The sequence below is a fragment of the Centropristis striata genome, chromosome 5, assembly GCF_030273125.1.
Source record: "Centropristis striata isolate RG_2023a ecotype Rhode Island chromosome 5, C.striata_1.0, whole genome shotgun sequence".
NCBI lineage: Eukaryota > Metazoa > Chordata > Actinopteri > Perciformes > Serranidae > Centropristis > Centropristis striata.
In genome coordinates, this window is record NC_081521.1 from 24910953 (window position 1) to 24931957 (window position 21005).

At 42.1% G+C, this 21005-nt stretch overlaps 1 protein-coding gene across 1 annotated transcript in view; it reads left to right on the forward strand.

Moving 5' to 3' along the window:
• prdm16 (PR domain containing 16) overlaps nt 1-21005 on the forward strand; it is a 135007-nt gene that overhangs the window by 109838 nt on the left and 4164 nt on the right. Inside the window, exons 4-15 of the mRNA XM_059333675.1 lie at nt 4064-4166; nt 8131-8332; nt 8436-8583; nt 8768-8921; nt 9758-11399; nt 11536-11620; nt 13454-13626; nt 13760-13837; nt 14551-14720; nt 16186-16357; nt 19680-19937; nt 20380-20557. Coding sequence (XP_059189658.1) covers nt 4064-4166; nt 8131-8332; nt 8436-8583; nt 8768-8921; nt 9758-11399; nt 11536-11620; nt 13454-13626; nt 13760-13837; nt 14551-14720; nt 16186-16357; nt 19680-19937; nt 20380-20557 — 3363 coding nt within the window. The remainder of the gene's footprint in view (nt 1-4063; nt 4167-8130; nt 8333-8435; nt 8584-8767; nt 8922-9757; nt 11400-11535; nt 11621-13453; nt 13627-13759; nt 13838-14550; nt 14721-16185; nt 16358-19679; nt 19938-20379; nt 20558-21005) is intronic.

Below are 21005 nucleotides of genomic sequence, written 5' to 3' on the forward strand. Positions count from 1 at the left end.
AACACACAGGGGCCTCCGAGATTGACAAGCACCAATTGGCTGGCAACACCAACCCGTCTAATCCTTTTAAGATTTTCACATCAGTGCCCCCTGCCACTGCCACACAATGTCAAAGAAAGAATCAGGGCATCGCCGAAAATTGTGGAGAATTATCAGACCCAGAGAGGCCACGTGCATGATTGTTTTTTGATGTGTTTTGCAGTTGTTTGTACTTAGCGAGCAGCTTTGCTTTTGTTTGCCTTACCAGTTGCTTGGTATAGTGGCTCGCAGGTATGACCCTATCATTTATTTACTAACACACACACATGGCCACTCAGTGCTAAAATGTATAATTTAACAGACTATTCAGTGATTTTTATTTCCTTTTTGTATCAGCATGCACAATGCATGAGTTTATGGAAATATGTGCACACGGGGCAAATTCAAATGCGGGCAGTAACCTTTTAAAAAGCAAGTGGATAATTTATTTGTTTATTTGTTTGTCATTAATGATGTAAGATGAACAACTGTGTGCAAGATCATGCATGATTTAGATATTTATGGCCATGCAATAATTTGCTATTATTTTATATATTTGTTTCCATCAGCAGCAATAAATATGTTGTTGGGTTTTTGTGTATTTTTTTAGAATGAGAAATGTCTGTTTGATGTACTAGTGCTTTGCATCTGCAGACAGCCACATTATTTTCTTAAGTTCTTCTTCCAACCCCTTCTCAGTCCTCAACACACACACACACACACACACACACACACACACACACACACACACACACACACACAGAGATTTCCGGTAACTGTTCTCACTTAATCCTGCTTGCAATTTCATCCTAATGCAATATTCAGGCACCTTAAATGATTGCCTAACAAAACAAGGCAAATCAACAGTTTCCCGTGTGTGTGTGTGTGTGTGTGTGTGAGTGTGCATCCATAGTTCCCATTCATTTAGAATGCCAACAATCACCCAAAACCGGTGTGTGTAAGCGAGCCCATTCAATGATTCTAAAACCAAGTTGCAGAAAACGGCTGTGAGAGCACAAGGGTGATGTGTGTGTGTGTGTGTGTGTGTGTGTGTGTGTGTGTTGTGTGGGTAGTTGATGGGGGTTTGAAGAGAAGATGAACCTTGTCCACCTTCTTGTCAGTCCTTCATCTTTTGTGTTTTGGAGTGGAGGCCTTTCTATCGCTGTTTGATCTGCCCTTCTACCCCCTGATGGATCCATCAATAAACGGACACTGGTGTGTGTGTGTGTGTGTGTGTGTGTGTGTGTGTGTGTGTGTGTGTGTGTGTGTGTCTGTGTCTGTGTCTGTGTGTGTGTGTGTGTGTGTGTGTGTGTGTGTGTGTGCGTGCGTTTGTGAATGTGTGTATATGAAGCCACAGTGGGGGATCATTGCGGGCCCTACGGCTGGCAGTGATAGATGAGACATCTGTCCCCTGAACACTGGATAGAGATGGGAAGAGGTCAAGACAGGTCTGAGTGTGCAGGCCTTACTGTAGAATACACACACACACACACACACACACACACACAAAGAAAGATTCATGAAGATTTTTAAAAAACAAAAACTACACACTACAAATATTAATTATAAATTTAATTAAAATGTCCTAATTGATCAAATGCTGCATTCATTAAAAAACTAAATATTTATTTTTGGCTGATTATGTGTTTATCTATAATCCTGTCATAATAATGAGGAAGATCTATCATCAATATTGCAGTAAAGCTATTTTTAAAATACTTAAAATAAATAAATGACAAGATATAATTCATATAAAAATGTGGAATTTCTTAAATGGGATATTGCGACTTTGTTCATCGTTTATAATTTATTCAAGTTTTTTTCTTGCACATTTTTGTGTCTCGTATTGAACGTTTTTTCTTTGTAATTCCCATTACATACATTAAAATGACTGAAGAAAATCAAATAACGATGTTAAATGAATAGCTTTTGATGATGAATGCTTAAAAAAGAGACATTTCAATTTTTGACGAGTAGTATTAAAATGTCATAATAAAACATTAGTTTATCTTATTATTCTGACCCCTAATAAATCCAAACTTGACCTCAGAGTTTAAATATTTATGTGTTAGTGTATATTGTGGTCAGTGCTAAAAGAAATAACATTTTAAATAAATAAAATGAATCAACAAAAGGCCTTCTGATACATTTCATGTTTTTATCTATATATTAGTGTGCACACGCGTGTATTTTTCACGTGCGTCTGAGAGTGACAGTGACCGACAGAGTGGGCGCAAGTCTGTCAGGGCTGCTTTATCCATTATTTACATCAATAATAGATTTATCAAGCGGCCAAAGCGGCGGCTGGGATCGGAGATGCGGGGAGGGGTCTCCGCCGCAGATCCCTCAATCCTTTTGGCTGGAGATAAGACGAGGAGGAGTGGCCGACGGGTAACCGAGAGAGCACCGAGGGGCAATAGGGAATCACTAATGAGAGAGAGAGAGAGAGAGGGAGAGAGAGAGAAAGAGAGAGAGAAAGAGAGAGAGAGAGAGAGACTCATCATCATCATCAAAGACGCGCTCACTGACTAGATTAGAGAGTAACCCAGCAGAGGAGCATCGGGCTTCATCCAGCCAGAGGGAGCGATCACCGACCGTCTGCATCGCGCCTGGCCGCTCCGCGACCTCCTCTCCCCGGCCCTGTCCGCTCCAGTGCCGCGCTCCACTCTCCGGTAGACCTACTATGGGTTGCGTCGCCAACTCCTCCGGGACTGAAGTGCTACTGCAGCTGGAGGCTCTCCGCAGCGCCGCGCAACTTTCTCAACTCTTCCGTCTCACGGAGAAAAAAAAGGTCAGGTCGAAACATCCAGAGAGGTCCGCGTGGAGCCTCGTTGTTTTAATACGTGTAATAATTAGAAGAAGAATCCGTGATATTTTCATTGATTTTTTTAGGCCTTTGCTCCTTGTCTCGTCTTAAGAACAATAAGTCTTGGAAGTTAGTTTCACCGGCCTCAGTGTGTGTGTATGAGTGTGTGCTCTGCTGTCCTGGTTGTGTTGACATCGTTGAGTTGGTGCAGAGCGCCCCCATGTGGTGTGATATCACAGCGTCTGCATGCAGTTTGGAGTGGTTGTTTCGCGGTGGTTTATTGGGATGAATGCATAAAGCTCTGAAATATTTTATTGCAAAATTATGCAAGTTGTGATCCAGTTTGATTAATTTTCCATATAATAATATGTGTAAGATTAGTTTTTTTTCGGGATTTTCTACATGTTGGATAGAGACCCTGACAGAGGCCTCGGCTCTGAATGGCCTCGAATGTTTCCATTATTCCTTTTTTCTCACTTTTTACTTGTCTTAACTTCTAGTAAAAAAAAGAAAAATAAAAAAAAACAGAAAAAAAGAAAAGAACATAATCCAGCAGTAATTTATGCCCGATCACACAATTTAAATGACCTTAGTTGTACAGTTGTGTGCAGTTAAAGAAAAGACATTTCCCGGTTTGCTGTAGTTGTGAATGAAACACGCACCAGAGCAGCTGAGCTGTTTGATGTTTATTTTCGTTTCGCTCACCACTTTTCTTCCAGACTGTTTAGACTCATTACAGCAATATTTGTATCGTCTGGATTTCTTCTGCCCCCCCCCCCCCCTTTTTTTTTTTATTTTTATTTAAATGTTTGAGTTATTCTTTGTAGAAGGACGCAGAAAATATTTTGTTATTTGTATGGGTGGAATATTTTTTTTTCTTTTAATTGTGTTTATTTTACAAATTTTGATTAAATGTAGAATAAAACAAACCATTGTCTTTATGATAGGCTATATTAAAATAGTCTAACCCCCGACGGCCCGTCTTTCATTAGTACAAATAAACCGTGAATTATCGCGATCAAAATATGTTTCCATTACTCTGCTGCAGCCTGGATAACGTGTCTAATTTTAGACATGAATGTTGTTTTATTTTCTTAATTTTAAAAAAGCATTCATATGCTAATATCATCGATTTCACCCTTCTTTTAACTGCGACAGTAAATGAGTGGGGGCCCAGACTTATTAATTCCATGTTGACCTTAAGTTAAAGTCTCCCTCTGTCTTTCTCCCTCTCCTCAGATTTATTATAAAGCTGTCCGGGACATTGAAGCAGGGGAGGAGCTCTTGGTGTATATGAAGGACGGTATTTTCCCCGAGGGATCCATGGCACCCAACCTACAAGGTAAGATTAATGCGCGTCATTAGCGCACATTTTAAACAAACTCCAACCTGCATCCTGTGCTGCGTTCGCGGCCAACACACTCCATAACCTCGCTAATGTGACGGGGAAAAAGACACCACCTCTCCTTCCAAGTATTTTTTTTTTTTTTTACTTTTCCTCAAGAAATGTGAATTATTCGAATCATAAATTTCCAGGATAGAATTAAATCCCGCATTAAAGCATCTGGTCGAAGCCGTTTCTGGAGCTTTCATTTACAATAGGCCTGCCAATAATGAAGGCTACTTTTAAGGGTCTGGTCTGAATTGTGCGCACATAATGCTGCGATGTAATGTGCCTCTTTGCCTGTAACACCGTATTAGGGCGTCAATTGGCACTTGTCATATTCCATCCTAAGTGACGAGAAATTTTCTGCTCATGGAAAGCCAGGATCAAACAGAAATTATTAGGAAGTCGTATCCTTAAGAACATGTTATAATGGAGCACTCAGGGCCTTTAAGCCGAGAGTTTGGAGTCATATTGGTTACATTTCGGCCAAATAATAATAATTGATAATAATACCTTATTATTCACAAGTCAACGCTCCACTTTGTCCCCAAAAGTCAGCCTAAGCGTTTTAGGAATTTATAGTGGCCATAGTAGTGTTAGTTTTGAGGTCTAGTGATATAGTATTAGACCATACGTTTAGTGACTTGATGCCCATGGGAGGCGGCCCGTGTTCCATATGAAAATTGTTGTTGCATTTTTATTATTCCAACAAAAAATATGTGGTCAAGTATTGCTGAGAAGATATACATTTCACTTTTTTTTTAAATTGATCCAGGCAATTTTAAATCCAAATTTTAGTCAAATTCATGTGTTAAAGATATTTGAAATTCTAATATAATATTAATATTATTAATATTAATTAAAATAAACACTGGCTGTTGATTCAGTTGTGTGGAATAAAAAATCTATCTATCTATCTATCTATCTATCTATCTATCTATCTATCTATCTATCTGTTATTATACTAAAAATCTGTAAGATCATGTGTGTTAAGTGCTCCTACACCTCACTGTGCACTGTTGTCTGCGCACTGGCTCACTTTTCAAAGTGCGTCATGTTTTAGGTGCTCTCACCCGCCTGTCTTCCCTCTGAGTGGGTAACCTGATTCACTGTACTCACTACCTTTCAACCGTGCCTCCATACGTCAGACTGAATATATCCAATATTTTATCTCATAATCTAACTTGGACAGCTGTTCACTCTCGATCTGGGCTTTTCTTTCAAAGTTCACTTAAGCGGAAAAGGGGCCGTAGTTCCGCTGTATTTCTTGAAAACATCTTGGACTTATTGTGGTGAAGTGCTGTTGTCAGGTAACATTGTTTTGTTGTTTTTCCAGTCTTTCTGGAACCACAGATGAAAAAAGAAAAATCTGATTACTCTTACTTGTCATTGACTATAAAACGATGAAGGGAGAACGAGATGTTCGTGAGATGTTCTGCAGTTCATCAGTTTTTCCCCCCTGCGTGATGCACAGTTTATGCACAGATCTCCATGCCAAAGGAACAGGAGGAAACAGGAGCTCAAAGCAGGCTTAATTATTGAAAAGAAGCAGATTGGCATGTTGTAGGAGTGTGTCAAAGATGGAGCAGACTTGTAAATGATTTGTTCAATTCCTCTGTGTGCATGTATGAGAAATATAGAGAGAGGGAGGCGGACCGAGCGAAAAGAGAGACACTCCACCTGCCAGAATGTGTGTGTCAGAGCCAAAGTATTTGGGGTTGTGTGTTGGTGTGAGAGAGGGATGAAGGCAGATAGAGTGTTACAGTTCGTCTGCTGTTTGAAGATGTTTATTTGCGAGCTAGAGACAGAAAAGTCGAAGGAGAGAGGACAAAGAGAGACAGTCAAAGTCCACCTTTGTAGGGATGAGTGTCTCTTTTGTCTCCATGTGTGTGTGTGTGTGTGTGTGTGTGTGTGTGTGTGTGTGAGAGAGAGAGAGAGAGAGAGAGAGAGAGTTTGCAGGGCTGAGTGGGAGCTTGGCAGTGCAGCCTGGCTCTCTGTGTCTGGCTTATCGGAGAAGGAATTTGAAGTAGAGGACTTGAGGAGTCCCCTGAGACCTCACCCATGCTCCCAGATTAGCTGCTAAACTGCACATAATTGTGCTTCCCTTCGTCTCCCAGAGAGCTATTAGTCTCCCCTTTATATCCCCCCCACCCCACCTCAGCCCACCCCACCAGCCCAGACCAGACTAACTGAAAAAGCACAGGCACGCTGATGCACACACCCAACCACCTTTATTTATATGCATCCTCACTGAAACAAATTTATTGAGCACAGAGCTTTTCTCAACACCCTCTTCCTGTTGCAAGAGGGGTTTGCAACTCATACTTGTTATTATTCAACATATTGTAGTTGTGTTTAATGCCACAGACAGATGTTTGCACTTCAGAGAAGATGATAACCAAATCTCTCACAGTAAAACACTCATGAAATATGTGCAAACTGGTGTCAAAGTGAGTGAGTTAGTTTAGCATTTGAGCTCAGTTTAATGGCCCATTGACCAGAAGGTCATTTATCCTTCTCCCCAAGGTTAGACACATTGATGTTGCTACACTAATGCCCTTTTAATGTGCCCAAGAAGTTCCAGCTGGATAAACGGTCACATGCAGTAGAAAACAGGTGAGCCATGCACTCTAAGTCATTTTGGATAAACTCATTTAGTGCAGCATGAAATGATGGATGGGTGTGTATTGCGTATTTGGACACCTGGGGGGGGAGGCCGACTCAGGCGTTGGCTGCTTGGGTCATGGCAGAGAGGGTATGGCAGGTTGGCGCTGAAATCACCATGGGGTTGGCGCCAGTGTGCCCCTGCTTACCTCTGTTCCTTGTGGCTCGTTCTTTTTGGAAAACGTTCACATAAACACACGCACGCTCACGCACACACATTAATGAGCGTGCATCTAGACTCTCCGCTGGGCTTTCCCCTGATCTGTTGAACTTGGCGCCTGACTCAGGAACTTGCTATTGAAAAAGCTGGCCTGAGTTTTATGTATTTGACCTTGGTGGTGAGAAGTATTGTAAAGGTTATCAACATGGAAGGGGAAGACCAGCCCCTATTGTTTCCCCTGTGTGCTATTACACTTACAGTCTCAAGCAAACACTTGCTTTAACAAGCAATTAACTGTGTTAATGAAGGCTACATTTCACTGCTAATTGATTTCCATTTTATGTAAATGTCAATTGCAGGATTGTTGCTTTTACTACATGGGCAGGAGTCTATTTAGCTGTAAATAAGAGATTTTTCTTCCATGTTTAGTATTATCAGCAGTTTTTATATGCAACTGGATGTTTGATTCTGCATCTTCAGCGAGATGCAACCTGTAGGAGTTTGTAAATTGTATGATGCACAGCAGCAGTTATTTGTTAATTGTTTGCATACATTAAAAGCCAGTAGACATAATTAAGTGGCTTCCATTAACACTGTGAATTGTCTCAGTTGCTGCCTAAAATGTGGCACACAAAAAAATACCACAAATAAACTTTGAAAATATTACTCAGAGTTTGGGTTTTATATTTATGAAGATGTTGATGAGTTTGTTTTTAGTTTATGTATTTATTTAGTTAAGATAAAGGTTTACATGTCTTTTTTGTAATTTAATACATTTTGTAGTTGATAATATTATATAAGAAAGACATTTTCTGCAAAGAATTATGAAACTGGAAAACGCAGTCTGGGATAAGGAATGAATAATGAGTTTTGTATTTTTTGTTTAATCCATTAACAGGCAGACTCTAAATATCAAATAATATCACAATAACAACAACAACAATATATATATATATATATATATATATATATATATATATATATATATAATGTATTATTCATATTAAATGGGTGAAAGTTCTATAATAAAGTATCACATTTTTTTTAGGAAACGTAAGTGTGTGATGCTAAACAAATCTGTGTTTGTGTGTGCAGACGAGCAGATGTACCGCTGTGAAGACTGTGATGAACTGTTCTCCTCAACACTCGAGCTGCGGCGGCACCAGAAGTACTCTTGCTCCAGTACCGGCTCCATCTTTGAAACACTCAGAGAGGACTTCAAGCAGGAGCGCGAGGACAGCGATGAGCCTGTCCACGAGTGTAAAGACTGTGAAAAGATCTTCCCGAATGAGTACAGGTACACAGAACACACTTTTGTACTCATAAAGATATACACATTCAAGACTTAGACTTGGATGATTTACTGATTTCACTGATGGTCTTGTGCTCTCCTTATTAAGTCTGGGACAACACATGATAGTCCATACAGAGGAGCGGGAGTATAAATGCGACCAGTGCCCCAAAGCCTTCAACTGGAAGTCCAACCTCATACGTCACCAGATGTCACATGACAGCGGCAAGCGCTTTGAGTGTGAAAACTGTGATAAGGTACAGCATACCCGGCACGTAAGTTGTGCACAGGACACACAGGCTTTCACCTGCTTCAGAAATTCTACTGGTCTTGTTTTTTAGGCTTCATTCATAATGGTACTGGACATAGATTCATTCTGAAAGAACAGCATTTTTTTTCATTTTGCATTGTTAATTATGATGCACTTCTTTCAAATTTCAGGTTTTCACAGATCCTAGCAACCTGCAGCGCCACATCCGCTCCCAGCACGTGGGGGCACGCGCTCACACGTGTCCTGAGTGTGGCAAGACCTTTGCCACCTCATCAGGCCTCAAGCAGCATAAGCACATCCACAGCAGTGTCAAACCCTTTATCTGTAAGTGAGAGCTTTGGGAGTTAATGACCACCTAATTCTTAACACTCCATTTATTTATTCTTTCCACCCCATCACCCCCATCGTCTTTGTCCCCTCCGTGTGAAACAACTTTCTGATCCTGTTCATATCATCTGAACCAAGCATACAGGTCCAGAGATAATATTTGTGTTGCTGTTCGTTTGATTATTTGCTGTTGATAATAGATTTTTACCTCATCACTTACTTTTTGTTTCCAGCAGAACTTTATGAAATGTACTTTAGATTAGTTTGGACTATGGCTACTGTAATGATAATGAAAGATAATGATACTTTATTTATAATTATACATCAGAGACCTATTTGTTGCTCTCTTTAAGGAAATGCCTATGTATTTTAGAATTTTTCTTGTAGAGCTTTTCTAATTTACCGATTGGCTGATTTTACTTGCAAATATTGACCTATCACAGATATATTGTTATTGGTGTATGTGCCGTCTGATGTGCCCCCTTATGAAAACTTTTTTAAACAGAATATAATGCAGAAAAGATCCTTGGGTAATTTAAAAATAGTGCCATCACATATTATGCATTTGTTATTAGCCATAATATCCACATCAGCATCAGCCCCAATAATCCAGTATCCGTCGGGCTCTACTGTCTTGAATATTTTCAGTTATTGTTTGCCAGTAAAATACATACAACATAGTTACAGTATATCAGGAACAATTTGTGAGTTTCAATTTGCAACAGTTTCCATTTAGGTTCAAGTGTTGCTGTTGATTTGGTATACAAAGTTAGAGACAGTGTTAAAATGGGTTTAACCAGGCCCTGATGGGCTGCGTCTTTTTGTTCCCCCAGGCGAGGTGTGCCACAAGTCCTACACCCAGTTCTCCAACCTCTGCCGCCACAAACGCATGCATGCTGACTGCCGCACCCAGATCAAGTGCAAGGACTGTGGGCAGTTGTTCAGCACTACCTCCTCCCTCAACAAGCATCGCCGCTTCTGTGAGGGCAAAAACCATTACGGCTCTCCAGCAGGGATGTTCAACCCTGGCATCCCCATGAGCTCTAGCCCCATCATGGCCAAGGCCAAGTCCCACCACCCCCACCTTTCAGGTCTAAGCCAGTCAGGTTTAGGCTTCACTGACTACTTTCCCTCCCGACCTCACCATCACGCTGGCTTGCCCTTCTCCCCAGGACCCCACGGCTTCCCCTCCCTCCCTCATGGTTTCCCAGGTATCTTCTCCCCGTCACTGTATCCGCGACCACCTTTATTGCCGGCTAGTCCGTTGCTTAAGAGCCCGCTGGGCAGCAGCAGTCAGGAGGTGAAACTGCCTCGGAGTCCACTAGATGCCCCTCCACTGTCCCTGGTTAGCTCCACAAACAGCAATGGAGGCAACAGTTTGAGTCAGCTGGAAGACAAAGAGAAAGAGAACAAACTGGATTTGTCTTCTGGAGAAGCCAAACCAAAATCTAAGATGGCAGACATGTCTGATGGCAGTGACCTTGAAGATGTTAACACCACAAGTGGGACAGATTTGGACACCACCACTGGTACTGCTTCAGGTGATGGTTCTGACCTCGAGAGCGATGGGGAGAGTGAACGTGAGCGAAGTGGTAAAAGGAGGAAGCCGTCTGGGGCCATATCAAGTCAAGAAGGCCACCAGTTAGAAGACACGAACAGTGCGTTGTTATCAGCCGTGTCGAGTTCTGGGAACTTCACTATTGATCGTCCCTTTTTTTCTTCGGCAGCATCCCAGCACTCCTTTTTCCCTCCCCCTGATGAGCAAGCCCTCCCGCCCACCCACACAAATGCCAATGCAGCCACCACAGATTCCATCAAAGCCATCGCCTCCATTGCTGAAAAATATTTTGGTCCAGGTTTGATCGGTCTCCATCAGGAGAAGAAGATGGGTCCATTGCCCTACCATTCCATGTTTCCTTTTCAGTTCCTGCCCAACTTCCACACCTCCCTCTATCCCTTCAGCCCTGATCGACTCAACCCTAACATGCTCTTTAAGGCAGAGCCCAAGTCACCTCGCGAACAGCTGCACAAGATGGTTTCTGGTCCCCCAGGAGCTCCTGCTTCCACAGGGGAGTCACCATTTGACCTCACCACAAAGTCCAAGGAGATCAAGTCAACTCCTCCCACCCCAACAAACCCCTCAAACCCCAACAGTAGTACTGGCAGCAGTAGTGGACCTTTAGCAATATCTAGCAGTGAAGAACAGCCATTGGACCTCAGCATTGGTGGCCGGAGCCGAGGTGGTCATAACGGTGTGGCAGCTGAGCCACAAAATAGAAAGAACCACATCTTTGGAGTTGGAAAGGGGGTCTCTGTCAAGGACGAAAGCCCAGTTGGGTTTCCACACCCCCATTCCCAGTCGTTGCACCAATCCTCCCTCGCCCAGCACCAGCAGCAGCCCCAGGCACAGCCACACCAGCCACCACCCCTGCACTACGCCAAGCCCTCAGCATTCTTCATGGACCCCATATACAGGTATTTCAGCCCCGATTAGACTAGTAGCTGCTTTTATAACATAAGCAACTTTATGTCCACACATAGTAAAAGGTTGAGGTTGTAGATGAACTCTGACCTTGGTACGTAACCCTCTGCCTTGTTGTTGGTCCAGCAGGGTGGAGAAGAGGAAGCTACTCGACCCCGTAGGAGCTCTGAAGGAAAAATTCCTCAGGCCCTCACCACCACTTTTCCATCCACAGGTAGGCTAACTGCACTCACACTGACACATTTCAAGTCGAGGAAAGCACTTGGTTTAATGTTCGGTAGAAACAACAAATGGTTCATGCACTTTGAACAAAAACTACAGCAAGAGAATATCAAACAGGGTAATTGACGTCCAGGTATTGCATACAGGCTGATTATTCCCAGATGCAATCGACTATTATTCTCAAACCATGTATTATGTGAAAATACCTCACTCCTGCCTCCCACGCCGCTGAAACCTGAATTGATAGGGCCCTATGCACCATCATTCCACAGTGTTGATGTTATTTTCTCAAGGGTTCTGTATGATTTCTTCCTTTGTTTACTGAGTGGCGCCTGTGTACCTCGTCACTTCTACCTTTTTCAGAAGACACAGTCTGTTATCGCAGCTCCTTTGATAATCAGTCACATTGTTCGACTGTCCCCAGACCCTCCCTGCCTCTACAAATCTTGATTACAAGCAATGATAGTATTAATAAAAGAGAGAATAATAACCGTTTGAATTGTAACAAACTGCCTCTCTTGGCCACGCTAATCTTAGTCGTGGCATTGTTTCATGTACTGGGAGCCCACAGGCCAGCTAATAACTCAACCCCCTCCAAGTTTTTCTCTGTGGCTGGCTGGCTCGCTAGATAATAGCACCGTGTCCATCAAGGACATCCTGTGTTTGTCTCCAGGAGAATGGGGGGCTCTCGTTGGGGAAACGGTTTAATCTGACCTGGAAATCTGTGTCCTCTATCAACTGTGACTTTGCAAAACACTCATTTGGTGCATAGACAGATACATTTACACATAAACATGCATTTTCATACATGACACTAAACAAACAAGTGTTACAAGAATAGTCAGCATTCATTTTTTTTCTGTCATTTTCAAGCAAAATATGATATAACGGCACCTTTCTTAATTACATTCACCCTGTACTCATAACATTGTATTATTCATCACTGGATGAAGAGGCATCATCACATACTTGATGAATCTCCCCAGAATGAAAAGTTTACACAGGCTCCCATGTAAAAAACTTCTCCTATCAGAGTGTCTCAGCTGTGATCCTCCCAACGATCCAAACACAATGCCACCTCTAATTCAGTCGCATGACGAAATCACCCCGCTCTCCCTCCACCCGTTCTCAGACTGTGAATAAACACATCGAGACGGAGTGTCTGTCCCTGTCTCTCCCGTCCCGTATTCACTAAAAAAGGAAGGATGTAAGCTGTTTTTGGCAAATAAACTCCTACATAACTGGCCCCCCTTTGTTCACAAGCTTCTCGCGGAGGGGAAGCCACTATCGGTTGGGGGTATCTCAAACTATATTGTACAGCTCCAATCAGGGTTCTTGAATGCCTCATTTAGCCAGTTGGCTGGCCTGCAAAAGTAGCTTCGGCAGAAGAAGGTAAGAGGTAGAGAACAAAGCACTGAAGCTGAGCTGGGGGTGGGGGGGAGGGGGCTGGGGGAATGGTACTTGAGCGTTTGTGAATGTGTTATAGGTCATGGAGGTGACTCGCTTTAGCACAAACAACAAGGCTAACCTCTGATATAGTGCTTCCTCACAGCTTCCGCTCTCTGTCTCTTTCCCTCGCTCCCTGTTTTTTCTGACATTGTGTCTTTGTTTTCAATGCTTCCTTTGCTCTTTTAACATACACACACACACACACACACACACACACACAAACATACACACACACAGTAGAAGATTCTGTGATATCCGAACTGCTGCATTGACCTTGTTATGGTTTCCAATTAAACCCTTAATACACAAACAACACCACAATCTGGTTGAAAAAATGTGGTTCACTTTAGGAAATAAAAACTTTTTTTCGTCTCAGATGTCAGCGATGGAGAACATGACAGAGAAGCTGGAGAGCTTTGGCGCTCTAAAACTGGATGCGCCACCCAATTCGCTGCAACACTCAGCTCATCCACTGTTCAACTTCCGCTCACCGCCACCCTCTCTCTCAGACGCCATCCTCCGCAAGGGCAAAGAGCGTTACGCCTGCAGGTGAGGGCCCTCTGATGCAGCGTGTTGTTTTTAGTGTTGTGCAAATGTTTACATGCATGAAACTGCATTATGTTGCATAAAATACTTGCAGTGACTAATTTTTCCCTGCCTTTCTGTCCATTCTCCCGTCCAGGTACTGTGGGAAAATCTTTCCTCGTTCGGCAAACCTCACCAGACACTTGCGGACTCACACGGGGGAACAACCCTACAGGTATTCTATTCTAGTTTAGTCTGCTCTGTAAACCTTCTGAAAGGCTCTTTCTGGTCACAGATGCTCTCATTGATGTATTTGTCTTTGTCTGCTTGTCTTACTGGTATATCCACACTTGACATCTCTTTACTTGGCACTGCTTTTATTTGCTTTTTTCTTGGCTGAATCAATTTCTGGCTAATTTTACTTACACAACAATGATCCCAACAAGCTCCACACACTGTGGTATGATTTTTTTTTATTTTGGGAAAAAGAAAGCTCTGGGATCAGAATGGAAATTGCTTTTGCCAGATAACCTGATTCAAAGTATCAGATTGATGCATTCTTGTCGAAAACTGGATAAAAAACCAAAACAAAGTAAACAATAAAATCTGGATTAAGTAAACGATATGTAATTTAAATGATTATCTTATTATTTACTCTGGAGAAGTATTGCTGCCAGTACTACTTATTTCCTTTGTCTTCCCATTATTTTCTTCATTCCAATTTCTGAAATATTTTCTTATTTGTGCTTTTCTACAAATTTCTAAAACAAAGATGCTCCTTCTATAAATATCCAGAGGTGAACCTCAAATAAGGCTGGGAATCGTTAAAAAAAATACCAGTACCCTTAAAGTGATAATGATAATGAAGTGCTATTGAAGTCCTTACTCACTGTGCAACTCGGCTGCTCTTTTAACCCACATTCCCATTCTTCTGTTCTCCTTCGGCAGGTGTAAATACTGTGACCGCTCATTCAGCATCTCATCCAATCTTCAACGCCACGTTCGCAACATCCATAACAAGGAGAAACCCTTCAAGTGTCACCTGTGCAACCGCTGCTTTGGTCAGCAAACCAACCTCGACCGCCATCTCAAGAAGCACGAGCACGAGAACATTCCTGGTCAGTGTGCGACACCTATGACTCAGTTTTCTCTGAGAAAAGTGAGGGTGTGAGAACAGAAACATAGTTTTTAAACAGGGTCTTGGTATTTTGTTTTATGTTCATGGACTAAATAATGAATGGCTCACATTAATCATTTGGAAAATTTTAAATCTTCTCCTGAAAAAAATGTTTAGCTTGGTTTGGTGAATTATTTAAAGTGGAAAAACCACTTAATTAAAGAATTCACACTTGCTTTTCCAACTGCATTGCCAAAAACAGCCTCTTTATATCCAGTGTGGAAGTATGCCACTGAATATAGATGGAACAGAACTGAGCAATTGTGTATTTGAGCATTTACATTCAAGTGACCCATGCTTCACAACTGAGCTAACATTTCTAAATTCAAAATGGCACCCTAATGAAACAAGGCAATACACTTGGTTTCCACCTTGTGCAATTTATTATAACCCAGCGGAGCAATAAACCGCTGTGACATCACCAACATACAAATTAACTTTCTCAAGTACCAAGGGATGCCATTGTTTGACTTGATTATGTTAATAAGAGGCAATTCATACACAAGTTCCTTGTGGCAGAGTGCCCAACTGTTTCTTGACGTATCCTTGATTAGAACACTAAACAGTGATTCCTAATTGAGTCGAATTAAAGTAAAGCAATAACATCTGCTAGTATTCAGTGTAAACTGCAAAGATACAGACTAAGAAAAGATCCTTAACTTCAACACAAACACGGCTATTCTTATATTTTTGTAAATTATACCATCCTGTCCCCTTAAATACCACTGTGATCCATCCAAGAGCAATGTTATAAAATCTGTAAGAATAGAGAACAGAAATGAAATAACACGAAGGGATAATATTTTTCTAAACCTATAAATGCAACTTAAATATGAAGTCTAAAGTAAGCTTTGAGTTTGACTGCACATACACAAGCCAAATGTGTCTTCTAGGAAAAATAGAGTAACCCACACTGCTTGGTTCAGTTATTGTCACATCTTTTCTTATCATTTTAAGTGGTCCAGGATGAAAAAAATAGATAAAATTATGGGTGTCCCTAGTTATTTAGGGGCCAGGGACCTTTGGTGCTTTTTTAACTTCCTGGTTTCCTGTCTCTTCTCCACTATCTCTATCAAATATAAAATAAAAGCCGGGCATTTATTCTGTCTTTTATCAGTTTATTATCTACACAAAATTCCATGAACATTATCCTGTGTGACATAATGTGTTGAACAGTCTCACAAAGTTTTGACCAAAAAAATGCACAACCGCAGCTCTTTGGTATGATATTAAAAAGAGAACAATGTGTATAGTAATCATTATATTATCTATTATGTATGCCTGACGCTCATCAAACTAATCCTTCTCTTGTGTTTGGTTGAATGTGTCTTTGTGTGTGTGGCTGGTGGCATGTCCATGTGTGTTTATGCGTGTGGGTGTGTATGTCTGCACGCTTTCCCCAACAGTGAGCCAACAGTCCGGGATGCTCTCCAACCTAGGAACCACCATCTCCTCCCCAAACTCCGAGCCAGACAATCATGCACTTTTAGATGAGAAGGAGGACTCGTACTTCTCAGAAATCCGCAACTTCATTTCCAACAGTGAGATGAACCAGGCCTCCAGCTCCACGGATAAGAGGTAACAAGGAAACTTGCTCACATGGACAACATTTGTATTAAGATTTTTGCAAAGACCTCCAGTGATTAGATTTGATCCATGAGGCTAACCCTCCAATCCTCATGCCAAGCTCTAATTCATACCCAAACCTCATCCTAACTGTAATCCTAACTCTAAAGCAAAACAACTGGTGAAATGTCCTCACTTTGAAGACACTTTTAAAACCCCTCCTCTTATCAGGACATTTAGTCCTGACAGGTTTGGAAAATAAGGGACAAACACATTGTGTTGAACAAACACAAAAGGTTGTGCTCATAGTTTAGCCCCTTCCTTCTTCCTGTACACAATAACATACATTCGGGTACTTGTGCACAGTGCCCTCTAGTGGCTTGACTTTGTATGGCAAAATCAGAGCAGTGATTTTATATATTGCATACTGACACTAGTTGGATTAACTAACACTTAATATTTACAATGTATCTAACCACAATGCCACTGCTAATTAATGTAATAAACATAAACCAGCACAATGATCTTTTGTGCACTGCATTGGGAGACAAAAGTGTATTTCAACAACACAGAAAACTTTCAGGTGCATTTAGTGTGCATGCTCAAAATTTTTTTTTAGATATAGTCATGCTTTTTCACTTTACAACCTGCGACAAATTGAGACAAAGCTAATTTCATATATAGAGCCTGGTTATCAGTGCTCCATTCCTTTAGTAACCCAATACAAAGTAGTATTAAAATCTCTCCAGTCAAACAGTACCTGAAATTGCGTATCCGTATGCTTTTCCTTTCAGTTAATCACTGCAAGCATTTGTTTAATGTAACATGAGGTTGGATTAGTCTACTACTGCAGCAACAAATGCAGTTGGCAGCTCAGTTTGCTGATCTATCATAACTTTTGATAGATGCCCTGCCCAATTTATATAGCTATCTCAGTCATCAATGTTTTTCCAGTTTGGCTGATTTCAGCTTTTTTTAAGGTTTTACTAGAGTTGTCTTAGTGAAGAATTGTAATCCAAAGTTGCTGCAGTTGATAAATTAATCTGCTAACCAGTAACTCTGTCAGGAATGTGTGTGTTTTTCTCTCGATCCAAAAATTATATCTTGTAAAATGATGAAGGTGCTATGTGTATTTTTTAAACTAAACAGCCGCTCTGGTCAGTGGATGAAAAGGTCAGCTCCCTGCTTTAGATCCTGAAATGCTTTCTTCGTTAGCAGCTCATTTGGTGGGAAGCTTCAGAGGTTTCAGGCAAGAAGAGAGTGTCAGAAAAGAAAAAGGGGGATAAAGATTTTTCTCTTTCAGTCAGTCTTTTTTGACTCTATGCACTCTTCTTCTAACTCAAAGTGAATTCCTTTCTGGTAGTCTCACTTTCTGTCTGTCTCTTCCTCCAGCATCCCCCTCTCTCTTGTCAACACGCATTATGACCAGCAGACCCGGTGGCAATTTAGCCCCTCTGCCATCTGGGATCAATACTGAGTCTCATCCACAACAGGCTGGCTTGACATTTTAATATCTGTAATTCAGAAGTATTATGTCTTATTCTGTCCTCCCACCAGACAGCCTGCTGTTTATTCTCCCTGAGTGACTGAAGTCAAACGCCAAACACAAACACACGTTCATGGATGACTATCTGGAATCGCTCTTAACCGCCCTCGCAACATAGTTTCTTCCCTTTTTCAGCATTATAGCCAGTCAAAATAAAAGTCACTGGTAGCTCTTGCTTTCACATGAAAACTTTGTTTGACCAGTTTCCAAGCTGGGAAACGATGCTTGGGCACCGCTGCTGCTCCCAGGGTGGGAAGTTTCAAACAAACAAGTGAGGGGGTTTAGATGAACACAGATATTTCCAGCACTGCAGTGTTGAAGGACTAAGAGGTATCTGTCTCCTCAGGACCCAGAGCCAGGTCATAATTAGGGCTGGAACGAGGACCATGGCCATGGCTCGAGCTCTATGGTTTGGATTAAACTACAGTTGGAGCTGGTTCCTTGTCTGGGACTGGGCTACAATGGCTGGCAGTTTGTACCCTGAGGGGGACTCAGGTTGAGGCATTTATCTAGGAGATCCACTGATGATGGAGCTCTTCCCCCATCCGCCTGCTATATCCATACCCCCAGCCCGCTAACACAAACACCCAACTGACGTGTTTAGACTAAATGACAAAACCCAGGGCCCCCTATGTCAGAACTACGCTTCTTTCTCCGTACACAGGCATGGACTTTTCCCCCGTCAACCAGCACTGCAATTTGATTATAGTGATATTTAATCTAGATTGAAAGAGGAGAACTTTTTCTCCCCCAAAGTCCCCCTTCCCGCATTTACCCACCCACTGTGTGTGACCCAATCCTGTCCCTGTGCACCCCTTCCCAGAGGTAATCCTGTCTGAGTTGATAAATGTCCACTGTGTGGCAAAAAATGGAAGGGGTAAATTTGCCGTCCCAGAGGAAATGATATCATGAGCCATGACATCGTGGTCTGGGGGTGTGGGGGGGGGGGGGGGGGGGGGGGGGGGGGGGGGTGCAGTTGGGGTGCTGGCTGGAAAATGTACAGATGGCAGGTCGTAATGGTGGTGTGCTGATAGCCTGTTTGCAGATCAGCCATCGTCTTCCTTCAGTCACACAAAGTATGTTCCACCATTACGGGGTGTATAGGAGCCGGTCTGGAGCGGACCATCTCCTGCTCTGTTTCTGAGGAGCTGGACAATTAATCATGTGTGGGCCGTTTGAAAAGCGCTCCGGGCAGACTTTCAGCACACATGTTTGTGCGGACACTGGAGTTGGGCTGTGCATGCTGTCAACAGATTATTTATGTTTCGCTCTCTGCTTGTGATGACTCATGTCTTTTAGATTGTCAGGAAACAGCCACAAAGCTCTGGACTGGACAGAGAACAAACTAGAATAAGTCCTTTCAGTTTCAGTTACTGTTGGTAAAAAGTAAAAAAACAACAACAGTGATTTAAATATGCAGATAAGGTTTGGTGTTTGAAGTTATGTTTTGATGGTGCATGGTCACACTCACCTCATCGTCCTTTAACTTTTCTCGACAGTTTTAGAGGAAAATGGTCCGAAAAAAGTTGTTTTATGCAGCTGGGTACTGGTAACTACATTACCCACAATTCAGATTTCTACCATCTTCTTCCTTGAAACCTCCCTAAATAATAAGGTAGACTATTCATATGTTTTTCAAGAGAGCTGGCTAAAAGTTGCTTCAAAACAAGAAACTCCCATAAGCTCTAAATGGCTGTTTCTTATTCTGAAATGTCACTAATCGTTTCACAAACAGTGGCCACCCTCTCTAACACTTCCTCTCTACTTTGACCTTTGATCCCTCTGCAGATCAGACCAGGCTGAGGAGGAACGCCCACCCAGCCACAGTTTGTCCAACTCCAAGCTGAGGCTCCAGGGGCTGGAGGAGGAGGAGGAGGAAGTGGAGGGTGACGATGAGGAGGAGGAGGAAGGCAGCCTGACGGAGAAGAGTCACGACGAGGCGCCCGAGTCCCCGTCACCCGTCACAACAGGAGTGTATGAGGAGGACGAGGAGGAGGAAGAGACGGAGACGCCTCCATTAGCTATGAGCTATGAACACACTCGCAGGTATGCATTTTGTTAACTATAAAGAAAGCCAAATAAGTCAATGTGGGCACTCTACAATCTACAACCACAGCAAATATACACCACATATTATATCTAATAACAAACAGATCCTTTATTACAACTAATGAACAACACGGCAAACAAAATTAAAACATACAGATCCAGAACAGAAGAGAAAGCTAAAAAACAGACTGTTGCGGCTATAGCTTCTATTCTTTCTTTTTCCTTCTTCCAGTTTATTCCCTCTCCCTGTCCTTTTATTAATCGTAACTCTCCTTTTCTCTTCTCTTCATGCTTTCTTCTTCCACCTAAACTCCTTCTCATTGTTTTCCTCTTCCTCCTCTTTTGCATTAACTCTTCATCAATCCCTTTCCTACCTCTATCTTTACAAACCGACCCCTCCATACTGCCCCATTTCTGCCATCCATCCCTCGGTGTGCAGGTGTATAGAGGAGGGCTCTCTCTTGGACCTGGAGGGTCTGCCCAGCTTTCCCAAGAGCCTGGAGGGGTTACGTAAAGCAGCCAGTGAAGAGCAACCCTTTGATGTTAAAGACATATTTAACACTTCACTAGAGTCGGAGGCATTGAAAGAAACTTTGTACAGGCAGGCTAAAACCCAGGTATGTGACTGGTTTTTGGATGTCCACAAAAAAAGCAGGGACAGGAAAGACATGGTGTCCTGTGGATACAGAGATAAGGGATCAGATGGATCCTTTCACATGTTTCAGAAGCTTCAGGAAAGAAAAGGTTGTTAATTCGGTTAACATTTACTGAAACTGTAGATTGCCTCTAATCCTGCCCTCTCCTCTTTTCCTTTCACTTAATCTACTAACATATTCCTTGTAAACTGCTTTTATATTTTCTGTGATCTTAGGAATTAAAAAATTCTGATGAAACATTATTACAAGGTATAGTGTCAAGAAATTAAAAGATAACTAGAAGGCCTAGAAGACCTCTGCAAAGGCACTCCCTATCTCCCAGTGGCAACAAAAGTGAAAAATAATTTGTATACATAACCTCTTTGGAAGCAATGTGATAACAGGGTATACTGTGGAATCGTGGAGGTAC